Below are 12,621 nucleotides of genomic sequence, written 5' to 3' on the forward strand. Positions count from 1 at the left end.
TAAGAGCTAGTCATAGCCCACATAGTTCCCCTGCGTTCTTAGTAAGAAAACATGCAGATTTTACAAGGGGTACACCAAGAATGGTAATAAACTATAAAAAAAATTAAATGATAATACAATTTTTGATGGATATTTTTTACCCCATAAAGAAAGTCGATTAACTGGACTAAAAATAAAAAATTATTTTCTAAATTTGATTGTAAAAGTGGATTTTGGCAAATAAAGATGCATCCTGATAGTATCCATTATACAACATTCTCTACTCCACAAGGGCAATATGAATGACTTGTAATGCCTTTTGGATTAAAAAATGCTCCGCAAATATTTCAAAGAAAAATGGACACTATATTTAGAAATTATGAATTTATTTTTGTATATATAAATGATATTTTAATATTATCTGATGATATTAGTACACATTTAAAACATCTAGAAATATTTACAGAATTGTGTTTAAAAAATGGATTAGCTTTATCTGAACGAAAGACTAGTTTATTACAGGAAAATATAGATTTTTTAGGAATGAAAATAGATGGAAATGGGATAGAACTCCAGAATCATATTCTTGAAAAAATCACGTCTTTTCCAAATAAATTAATAGATAAAAAACAAGTACAAAGTTTTTTAGGTATATTAAATTATGCTTCAGATTTTATTAAAAATCTTGCAGAATTAAGAAAACCATTCCAAAACCTTTTAAAGAAAGATAAAATATTTAGTTTTAATGAAAGTTTAGAGGCTCAAGTAAAAAATATAAAAGAATGTTGCAAGAATTTGTCTAAATTACAATTACCAAAAGAAAATGATGATTTAATATTAGAAACTAATGCTTCTAAATATTATTGGAGCGGAGTACTTAAAAAGATAGATTATGGTCCTAAAAATGAAAAATTAGGTGAAAGTGTTTGTAGATACTGTTCAGGAACTTTTAGTGACACTGAGACAAGATACCATATTAATGAAAAAGAATTATTAGCAGTTGTCAAAAATTTTATTACTTTTTACTACCAGTCAAATTTCTACTTAGAACTGATAACACCCAGGTAAAGGCTTTTGTTAAAAATAACTTACCATCTAAACCTGAGTATAAAAGATTAATAAGATGGCAAACATTATTATCTGAGTATAATTTTGATATAGAAGTTATTAAATCTGACAAAAATATTCTAGTAGATTTCTTAACCAGGGATGGAAGCAAGTGAGATAAGCAAACGAATGGATAATTATTTAGAAGATATGGATAGACAAGTATTGTCCATAAAAGATATCATGAATGACATGAAAGACATGATAAGTGTCTTTGACGCTCTCTCTGAGATATCAGAATTAAAAGAATTGATTTCGAGGAATTGTATTCTTATAGAATCAAAGATATCTTTCTATGAATTTGATAGCATGAGGATAAAACATCTTGTAAAATATCAGATAAAAGAAAGAATAGATCTTTCTCCAATATTTGGAGAAGAGAAAAAAGAAAAAAGAGATGTTCCCTCATCCTCAAAAGGGGTTCAAACGATAGATCTTACTTCTGACCAAGATGACCAAAAAGGAAAAGATTTTGTTTTTAAACCATATACCAAACAAACTTCTAATTTTGAAAATATTTTTCAACAATTACCTTCCCAACAAGATTCCGTTGGTCAACAATGGTTTAGAATGAAAGAGTTATATAATCTTGAAAATATGGATATAAGATATGTTGATAATACTGGGATTTACCCTAGGATTAATTATCTACAAGGAAGCTCTCCAGAAGAAATAAGATATTGGTATGATTTTTGAGCGATAAATACGATATACCTCACCTTACCAGATTTTCCAGAGATATCCCTACTACCAAAATGGGTTAAAGACGGGGTAAAAGATAGTTATTTATATAATTCTACCATTACTCCTAATGATGTTATGGTATTAAAACTATTTTCTGCAAGACCCAATTTTTATAAAGAAAATAATTATCCTGCTTATCATTTCATTATTATAGAAAAAGCTAATTTAACCCTTTCATACAATATTCATGCTAAAGAATCAAAAGCTTTCCAAAGTTTTAATGAAAATGACATCCATTACAGACGAGCCCTTGGGATTAAGATAGTCATCAATACTTTAGAAAATGCATTTAAAAAAGATTTTAGAACTTATGGAGGGAAAAATATGTATTCCTCTGTTATGATATCTCCCGCTAGAAGAACCCCTCCGGCAGCCAAAAAATATTTGGAAGATAAAATTAAATTTTTAGATTCAGGTACTATTGCATCGAGTCTACAAGCTCAAAGCATAATTTGTTTCTTCAGAAACCACCAAAAGAATATTTGCCCATCTTGTTCTAAACAAAATGATGGCATGAGTATTGATTCTCGTAGCCAAACATCCGAAGAATAAGATTTTTGTAGGAAATGATTTTATATAGATTTCATAAAATAAAAGATTTTGTATAAAAATATTTTCTAAGTTCATAAAATAAAATATAATAAACAAGTATTGACAAAAATTTAGAACTTCAATACAAAGACTCCAAAAACTTGCAAGTTAGAAGATAAAGTCTTCAAGTTCCAAGACAAGATCCAAATGTACATCAAGGACCTATGACACCCCACATGAAGACATACTACTACACATGAAGATTTGGACACCAAAGCTCATAATCCTGACAATCCAAAGTTCAAGAAGATGACTCAAGACTTATCCAAGGAAGAGAAAGTATTATAAATAAAGGAAGAGAAGAAAGAAAGGATCATCAGCCATAACAAAAGTCTTAGAAAATTTCCAAAAACCCATGTACTAAATAGTTGGTTGTTGTAATAATAATAATAATCATGTATTTTCTTTTAACATCCCATTGTAATATAATCACCATGGAATAAAACTCTTCGATTTCCTTATAATACTCTTCAATGGTTTAAATATTTAGAAGTATTTTTCTCTTGGAAAGAAGAAAGCTCCAACTATTAGATGTATCTTTTTACCTTACACCAGAAGTAGGAAACGAAACTTGGCTGTGCTAAATATTGTTGAAGGAGACAGAGAGGAGTTACCTAAGGACTCTTAGGTTTGGTTTGAAAGAGCCTAGTAAAAAGACTTCTGGTGTGACCCGACAGTATCTTGGTCGAAACGGAAAAGAGGTATGGAAGCATGTTGGACCCTTGTTCTTTTTAATTTTAAAATATTTCTGAATAATATGAACCTATGGGTATTATAAGGATAAATTTTCATAATCCATGTTTATTTAAAATATTTTGTCGTCGTCGTCGTCGTCGTCGTCGTCATCGTCATCGTCATCATCATCCATAGCCCTTTATTTTTCCAGAAGGATTTTTTTATAATTATCTACTAATTGCTCGATGAAATGATTGAAGTAGATTCATCATCCTGCAAGAGTGCAAGGTCTTCTATTACACTTGAAGGAATGACTCATCATGCTCATAATGAGTATGTTTCTCAACTTGCGAGGGTAAAGGCGGGTGATCCATTTGTTTTGGTTTCACAGTTTAAGGTTGAGTTGCAAGGGATGAAGTCAGAAGTTGCGGAGGATCCTTCAAAAATTTTGATGGTTTACCTTCGAAAGGCGATAATGACATGCTTGGTAAGCATATGCCTATAACATATTAGAAAGAAAATATAATAGATATAACACTAGGTTGCTTATATCTATGAGTGTCTAAGGTGTTGTCTTCTTTGTTTGAATACTACCTGCCACCTCTAGAGCATATCTTTTCATTATGTTGGCCAGGATATTGAATTATTTTTCATGTATCTCATTTTAGTGAATGGCTCGAATGCGCCATTGTTGTACATGCTGTAATTCTGCGTTGGCACAAGTTCTGAACCGTTTGTGTATGTCTTTATTTACTGTTAAGTTTTATCTTATACATATTCTTATGATATTAGTAAGTAAAGGCTTATAGTTAGTAGATTGCTTCTAATATTGTATTGGTAAACAGTAATAACTTAATTTAGGGAGCATTCTTAATATGATAATGTATTTATCTTGAGAGATGAGGTCGACTTACATGAATACGTGTTTAAGTTTAATATAATATCTTTCGTATATTGGGGGCATTTGAATTCAGGTATAAATTTGTCTTTCATATGCATATTTGCTCTAATTCGACTTCTGGGAATTTTTAAATTGGTTCTGAAATTTTCTTGAGAAATAAACGACAACCTCCATATCAAGTGAAAATAACTGGATTGATCTATTTTGCTCTGATTGAACCAGTAAAAAAAGAGCAATTGAAAGAAGCGAGGACGACATGGTGATGGTCCATTTTCCTTGGCAACTAACTCTAATATCACCTTATGTCAACTTTAGTTTATAGGAAGGTCATGTGGGTTCCTTGGCAACTAACTCTGTTTTTGCAGGATGATGATTCAGACGACAATGATGATGAAGATCTTGAATCTGACAGTGAATACAAGAGTTTGATCGAGATACATGCTGGAAAGGGAAAGGGTGGTTTGGATGAAAGGCTATAAGTAAGGGAAAGGGTGGTTTGGATGAAAGGCTATAAGTGGATACTAATAAAGTAAGACGTTTTAGCTTAAGTGAACACGCGCTTGAGAATGTAGCAAAAACTCATGGCCCCCAGATTGTCAGGTATTAGGTACTTTGTCAAACATTATTGTTAGATATGTGTTACTGGGAGCATTTTGACATATAGTTCTAACTTCTACGTTTTTCCGATATAAGGAACTATATGGTTCAAGTAATACAATTTTTTAGTGATAGAAACTGAAAATACAAAATAACCATGAATCTGTGTTCTATTAAAGTGTATTTTCATGTTGTTGCCATTAGATATGACGGGGGTATATAGGAAGCCTTAGGAAAGCCAGAGGTGGTAAAAATAGTGGCGTGTTGAGAAATGGGTTTGTGTAAAGAAGTGTAATTTCAAGTTCAAGTCATAACGCGTTGTGTCAGCCGAGTGGTAAACACAGTTTTCTGTCCATTTTTTAAAACACTACCATTAAGCTAAAGATGATTACAAACATTATATCTAAACAATTAACTTAACCTCCTTTAATGAAGCTGATTAATGCCATTTTTAACCTGTATGTCCCATTTTTAACTTCTTGTATGTTCCATTTTGACCTTTATGTACTTATTTTAGATATGTTTTTCAAAATTTGCGACAGCTTTTATGTATTGTCGTTACATAAACATGGTAGTTGTTTTTTTTTCCGTTACATAAACTAAAAAGGCAAAGATTTGAAAGAAGAGAGTGTGGAATGGCTTTGCATTTTTTTTTCCTAATTCTATACAGTATTTCATTGCTGAACTTCTCTTTTGTTGAATGGCTTTGAACTCTAATTTGGCTATTTGTTTGCTCGCTAATGCCAGATGATGGGAGAAGTGGCACATTTGCAAGAGGCAATGACCATTTTTCTGCGCCTCTCCTGGACCTTCCTTGCATCGTGGAATCTTATAAGACTTATAATGACAGTGTTCTGATCAAAACTGCAGACGTTGGCCAAGTAGGCTGTGCTTCTTGTGCCTTCTTCAAGTAAACATGGTTGCTTTTATTTCAGTCCCGTGACACATGTATGTTGTGACAGATGATTTTGGTCAGAGATGGGGTGATCCTGCTGCAGATGTGGTGAAGTATCGCCATGGTCTTATCCCACCAATGAGAGATGCTCAAAGACAAAGATTTAGGAGGGAGCCTGATCTGAATGTATGATTTCCCTTCAACCAATCTTGTTTGAGTTCAATCAAGAAGTGGCACTTTGGCCCATTTACTTATGATAAGATTGATTTGGGTTTTGTTATATCTCTGAAGGTTTAAATGGGTAAAATTAAAAGGATATGGGTCAAATGAACTGCAAATGGTCCAAGTAAGTGCGTAAACATTCTTAGTCGTTTATTAAACATTTAAAGTTGAAATAATATACTCCAATTGCTTTCATCTTATTTGACACTATGTATTAAAAGCTAAAGTTTTTTACAAAAAGCATTTCAGGTTATCTCAACCTGGCCTGTTTCAACCCATAAACTTCATACCCGCTTTTACAAGAAACCGTTTGACCTGTATCCCACCCGAGCCATTTTGCTACCTCTAGATTATCTACGTGTTGTGCCTTTTCTATTTTGTGATTGGGTTATGTAGAAAGGGGATAGTAAAGTGATGGAAATATCAATATCCTGCATAGCCTGAACTTGTTTGCCGAGTTGAGAAAGATCTCCTGAACATCATGAATGGCCTAGCAGCTGAACATTTTGATATCCTTCCATTCTGGCAAGTTAATTTTACACATGTTTTGACTTTTGATTCACTTAATGTGGGAATGTCAGTTGTGTTACATCTATACCGGCCTTGGTCCTTTTAAGTATCCAGGGTTTAGTAGTTGTTTTTTTTGTTATATCTACTAAAAAGCCTTTATAGAGTACATTAGTGCACATGATTTTAGCAAGTCGTGTACCGTTTAATGTTTGAACAAATAATAGAAGCACATAGTGTTGATTGTTTAGGTTTGGATCTTACTTAGGGTGTGTGTGTTTATTTGGTTTCAAATGTCAGTTGGCTGATATGAATCTGCTGGAATAATATGCAATAAAAGTATGTGTGTTAAGTGTCTTTTTAGTAATAGTTTCTTATTCTTGGTAACTACTTGTTCACCAAGTTAGGTTAAGTCTATTAATAAGGCTTTGCAGCCATTGTGTTTAGGAAGGAGGATTATATGTCGGTTTTTGAGAACCATTAGGAGTTGCTGGACTCAAACCAGTTTAGGAGTAGTTTAGGAGTTGCGGGAACTCGAATCTCGTATTTATCTATCATACAATTAGTTATCTGCTCTGTTTCTTTTTTATAATTCTGTTTGGTACACATCACATCATTAGTACCTCTAACTTTCCAAGAACCATCATTCCTGTCTAAAACATATGTTCTTCATTTTTTAACACACTGAACAAAATTATCTCAATGGCAAGCTAATAGCTTTGGTAACTCAGTCCATGTTTAACTAATATTTTAGTTTGTGTTATGCAGGTCAGGTTGTTTTGGTGAAAAAACTGCTAAAGAACCCTTTAGTATGGGTAGCTAGCGATGTAACAAACTGGGCCTAATCAGGAGTTATGTCAAGTGGCTGGGGAAACATGGTTCTATCTATGACCCACTAATTGAGGTGATCTTCCGTGCCCTTGCTCATAAGTAATATATTGTTAAGTTGTCATGAAAAAGGATGTTAAGCACAACCTGATTTGCGTTTTCTCTTGCTAATAATTATTTTCTGTTTGGCTATAAATCACCTTAGAACAAAGATTATTAAAAGCTAATAGATTATAAATCAACCTTCTCACAGCTCATTATGAGCGACTTTAATCAAGACTCCACACAAGGCTGATAAAAGATACCATTGCTAGCAACAGTTGGGTTTGCACAGCGGAAGCAAAACAGAAAATAAATAAAGAATACAGAGAATTAACGCGGTATCTCACACAATGTGTGTGAACCAATACATGACTGCAACTAGGGTTTTTATTAATATGTTCAGTACAACTCAGAATTACTATGAAAGACAAGAACATATATAGCTAAACAGATTAGGGTTCTTTTTTTTGTTGGACAAGGAACTGGTCGACCTCCTAAATAACCTCAATAGAATCTGTCGACCTCCTAAACAACCTCGATAGAACCAGCCCTAGGCTAAAATAGACCGAAAGGCCTTCACAAACCCAACAACCATTGCCAGCGTACATCACCGAGAGTGCAATTAACCAACTAGGAACTAAGCTTAGTAGAAAAAAGAACATAAAATCTTCATTGAAACATTATATAGAAGTCCTTTGATTACTACCCTGTTGGTGGGCAATAATGTCTTCATTGAAATGTTATATAGAAGTCCTCGAAATGGATCTAAGAAGCATTTTTGGTTAGTTTTGAAAAGCTATACTTATTTTTCAGGTCGATAGTTTCTAAAAGTTGAAATTGAATGTGTAGTTGGCTGAATGTATTCACATTTATATAAAGTTTGAAAAAACTGCAGGTGTCAAGAATGGGTGGGGAAAATTTTTCCAACTCTCATGTTATTATATAAATGTGCATATTGCCTCGATGAAAAAGCCATACTGGTTGATTTAGTTAGATCTTATGGAAGCAAGTTTCCAGAATGCCCAGAAGAAATGGCAGCAGCTTTGTTGCTATGGAGAAAAAGGTAGCATCGCCACCCGAGGAGCCATATACATACCTGCAATGTTGCTCCATCTACTCCCGTGACTGAATCCCAGGTCATCAGGTCTAACCATGGTGTTTACGAGACTAATCTTACTCCAGATAACGACAGTATGATGAGTATTCAAAAGAGCCAAACCCTGGTTTTGATGTTCTTGTGGATACGGAGGTCTGAGATTCAGAATATTACCCTAATGAACAATTCGGATCGTCTGCTTTTGATATGGGTCGGGTGGATGACTATGATGCTGACCGAGATATGTTTCGCAAACATAATTAGGACCACTATAATAGGAAGGGTATGTCAGGGAGGACTATGGAGAATCTTATAGTTTTGGAAAGAAACAGTACCCCAGAGACGACAGCTCTGATCAGTTTGATCAGTAAGACGTACGCCACCAATTATCAAAACAACCAAGGGATAATAATGGTGGTGGTCTTAAGGTCTGTTGTCAGCCGTAGACATCCTCAGGACACCCATGCTGACAGGATTCCAAGTAGGGACGGTAACCATAACCACCGCCGCTACTTGGAGCCTTGTTCCCTTAGTAGCTGGCTTAGCGGTAGAATAACGTTTCCAGGAAGGTCAACCTCACCAAGGAAGGGTAACAACTTGAGGAGAGAAAGGGAAATTTGACAGGGGAAGGCAACCTAGGTCCAGATACTCACCTGGAAGAGTGCCACATGCATCATCAAACCATAGCAGGCTTAGAGACAGAATAAAGGATATGTACTAAGAAAAAAAAACTACATCCAAAGCCAGTTTACTGGACTTAGAAGAAGATTGTCACAGTTGAAAAGTCAGCCATGTTCAATTTCTGGGGAAGAGGAAATACCCAAGTCCCAAGAGCAGAAAGTCGACAGCCTGAAGTCAATGTCATTTCTTCTGTGAATAACGAAGATAACATCTCACAACAAAATATAGACAACAATGTCAATGAAGTCAATAATGAAGTAAGCGAGGTGGAGAAGAAAGTGGAGGCCATTGATGCGGATGCAATACCGGATCAGGAGCTTGAGGGTTATGGTCATCACGAAGACGAAGATTATGACCATGAGCAGATTGATGGGGAATATTGCAACTTGGAAGAAGGTGAGGAATATTTTGAAGAAGACGAGGAAGGATATGAGACCGGAAAGAAAGAAAATGAAGTGTACTCTTAGATGTAACGTATTTAGGCCTCGTTAGCTTTATTTCTTGAGTATTTGCTGGGCAAAATTTTATGATTGTAGTTTGTAGAAGTAGCAAAGAGTATTCTAAAAACTTTTTTTTTTTTCTTATCTGAAATTTTTAGTTTGTATGTAACTTTGCATGGAGAAATTACTCCTGTTTTTTGGTTAAATTCTAAATATTCTATTCAAGAATCAAGGTAAAACCGTGAAAGCATAACTAGTCTCCTATTGTTTGATTCAATATTTCGATTTCCAAAGAAATTAGCACATATTTATTTCTTTAGCTTAATCATTCATATAAGCAATAAGCAACATCTTTCCTATCTTTACCATTCATGTACTTAAGAAGAAAAAAACATCCAAAGCAATTAGCATCTAACCACATCTTTTTATCTTTACCATTCATATATTCAAAAAAACAACTAAATCCAAAGCAATTAGCAACTAACCACATCTTTTTTATCTTTACCATTGATTTATTCAAAAAAGTAAAAAAGAACCTAAAACAATCTTCAATTTGTTCAATATACAATGAATCCCTATGAAACTGCATCACCTCTTTCAGTTTGGTCCACTAACAATCTTCAGCTCTTCCTAGCTATACCCCTCTATTGTGTTTATACAATCTTCTTCAAAACCTTGTCTAGTTATAGGTCTCCCGTACTTTAGCCACGATTTCCTGCCAAAATAAGTTAAACATATGTTAAAGTACAATTATTTATAGTTGACTTTCAATTGTGCCTACGAAAAAAAAATCTAGCAATTTACCTCAACCTCTGGATGTCCTGTAGATGCTCTGCATCTACATGGTTCTGTACAACAGCCTTGAAGTCCCAATACAGTTGCAGGTTAGCTGGGAACAAATGCAAAATAAGCTTCAGTGCTGCCAGGTGCACCCTCCAATGTTGGTCTTTAGTCGACCTTAGAGCTATCTTCATCAACCTTTGAAGACCTTCATAAGACATGTTTGATTCTCTTGAACACCCCTCAAGAATAGCATCAACCGCAACCACCACAGCATGGCGGCCCCTCCAATCAGCACCCGAGCCATACTTTATATGATAAAACTGGGTCATGAATAACATCTTTCCTTCCCCAAAGGCTGCAGCCAAACGGGCAATCCCTTCCCGTCCGATCACAAACAACTCTGACTCATCCCCTTCAGCTTCATCTTCAATGACAAGTAAGTAACGAAAAAACAGCGACATCAACTCACTTTCTGGAGTCCCAGGTGAGCTATTACCACTCTCAGCTAAGAGAAGCAAAAGCTCAATACCTTTATCAATGGTCTCACTCTCCATGTTTTCAGCAGCAGCGATTTGCATCATGCCAGCCCACAATTCATCATTAGCCAACAAATCGGGCTGATCCCTGGCCAGATCTATAAGCAAGTCCATGCTTTCTTGGATGCAATCTTCTCTCTCGTCATCCATTGCCCGACTCAACAACGTTCTGACACCACTAAGCATCTGGCTGAATACATCTTCCTGACCTCCTTTCCTCAAGTGTGGCAAGGAACCCAATGTTGCATCAAGAGCAGCCATGCTTACAGTTGGATTCCACTCAACAAGGTATCTGATAATTGCAGCATGAAACTTATCCTTATTTTCAGTACAGATGCTAAGTAAAACCACAGGAGCTGATCTACACCATTCAGAAAAAATCTTCAAGACCCTTTTACGAAGAATAGCCGAAGTATCAGCATCCAACATATATCCACAAACAAAATCTGTCACTCTTTGGGGCCAACAGTTCACCCAACCATTAAGTCGTGTTGAAAATGCCAATCTAGCTATCAAAGAACACACTTGAGTAGCTACTGGAATAGACAACTCGGTTTTTACACAACTTAACAGAACTTCCCTAAGACACAATTCAGTCTCGTTATTTAGCATATATAAACTCTCCCAGTTGTCACCTGTCAATTCACCCCTTAATTCTATTACCGCTGCTAAACGGGTACCACTGTCTCTACCCGAAGCAATTATCAAAGACAACTTAAGACTATACTTGCTGATGTCACGGTCTTTGCAAAGACTGAGTAGCAGAGAGGCATCTTCTCGTACACTACGTATTGCAGAAAGCCGATTCTCTAGCAGTGTTTCAATCGGCCATATGTGAGTTCCTAACAATGCTACTTCAATTTTTGCTTCTCTCAACGCTTCTTCCATGGATTTCTGTACCAAATTTATCACCAACTCTGGATTTGCTGTTGGACTTTGTTGTGGAGGATCCATCTAGAACAATCTTCAAAAAGACAATAAAAAAGTTTCTGTCATGACCAAGAAACAATGGACAAAATGTTGTACCCAAAAATTCAACATAACAATGGATAAAATCTATCTTATAAAAAGCCCGAAAATGAAAATAGAAAGAGTTACAGAGCGCATTAATCAACATTCAAGAAACCCCCTAATTAACCCCATCAATTAGATACTAGATTAAAGTTTTTTTCATGAGTAAGTATTCAAAGAAAACACTGAATATTAGGGTTTTTTAATTATAAATTACCGAAAACTACATAGCGCATTAATCAACATTCAAGAACAACCCTAACTAACCCCAGAAATTAGATACTAGCTTAAAGTTTAAGTCTTGAACATTATGAATAAGTATTCAAAGAACACCCTAAATATCAGGGTTTTAATTATAAAATACCAAAAACTACAGAGGGCATTAATCAACATTCAAGAACATCCCTAATTAACCCCCAGAAATTAGATACTAGATTAAAGTTTTAGTCTTGAAAGTTTATGAATAAGTATTCAAAGAAACCACTGAATATTAGGGTTTTAATTAAGGAAATACCGAAAACTACAGAGCGCATTAATCAACATTCAAGAACATGAACATCCCTGATTAACCCGAGCAATTAGATACAGGTAAACTTTTTCAGTATAAGAAACTAAATAAGAATAAACCCATTTAGGTAATCTTGAATCTAAACACACAATATAATCAGGTTGAAGAACATAAATTCGATTAGAATTCGTAACAGAACGGGTTTCAGTGGGTACCTGAATCGACGTAATCTTTTCTTCAAGTTTCGAAATGTGTGTCGTCAACTGTTTTCTCGATCTTCTTGTTAGCGTTTTATACCAAAAAAAAAGTGTTTCTTTGATCTTCTTGTTAGCGTTTCTTGAGTTCTCTTTTTAATAACAGAAAATGATCATATGTTTGTTAGGGGTTCAGGAGGGAGGGAAGAAAATTGAGAGGCGATTTGAAAAGTTACCCTTTTTGTTTTCTATAATTACACAAACAACCCATGCGTTTGTTTTCT

General features: G+C 34.8%; 2 protein-coding genes across 2 annotated transcripts; one reads left to right on the forward strand and one right to left on the reverse strand.

Moving 5' to 3' along the window:
• Nucleotides 1-8,975: 8,975 nt before the first annotated feature.
• LOC122591629 (acidic leucine-rich nuclear phosphoprotein 32 family member A-like) lies at nt 8,976-9,332 on the forward strand. The gene has a single exon (XM_043763889.1). The coding sequence runs from the start codon at nt 8,976-8,978 to the stop codon at nt 9,330-9,332; it is 357 nt and encodes a 118-aa protein (XP_043619824.1).
• Nucleotides 9,333-10,105: 773 nt separating this feature from the next.
• On the reverse strand, nt 10,106-11,578 carry LOC122591634. Its single transcript, XM_043763894.1, has one exon. It carries the CDS (start codon nt 11,576-11,578, stop codon nt 10,106-10,108), a length of 1,473 nt encoding a protein of 490 aa, XP_043619829.1.
• Between the last annotated feature and the right edge of the window lie 1,043 nt (nt 11,579-12,621).

This window comes from Erigeron canadensis, chromosome 1 (genome assembly GCF_010389155.1).
Source record: "Erigeron canadensis isolate Cc75 chromosome 1, C_canadensis_v1, whole genome shotgun sequence".
Taxonomy (NCBI): Eukaryota; Viridiplantae; Streptophyta; class Magnoliopsida; order Asterales; family Asteraceae; genus Erigeron; species Erigeron canadensis.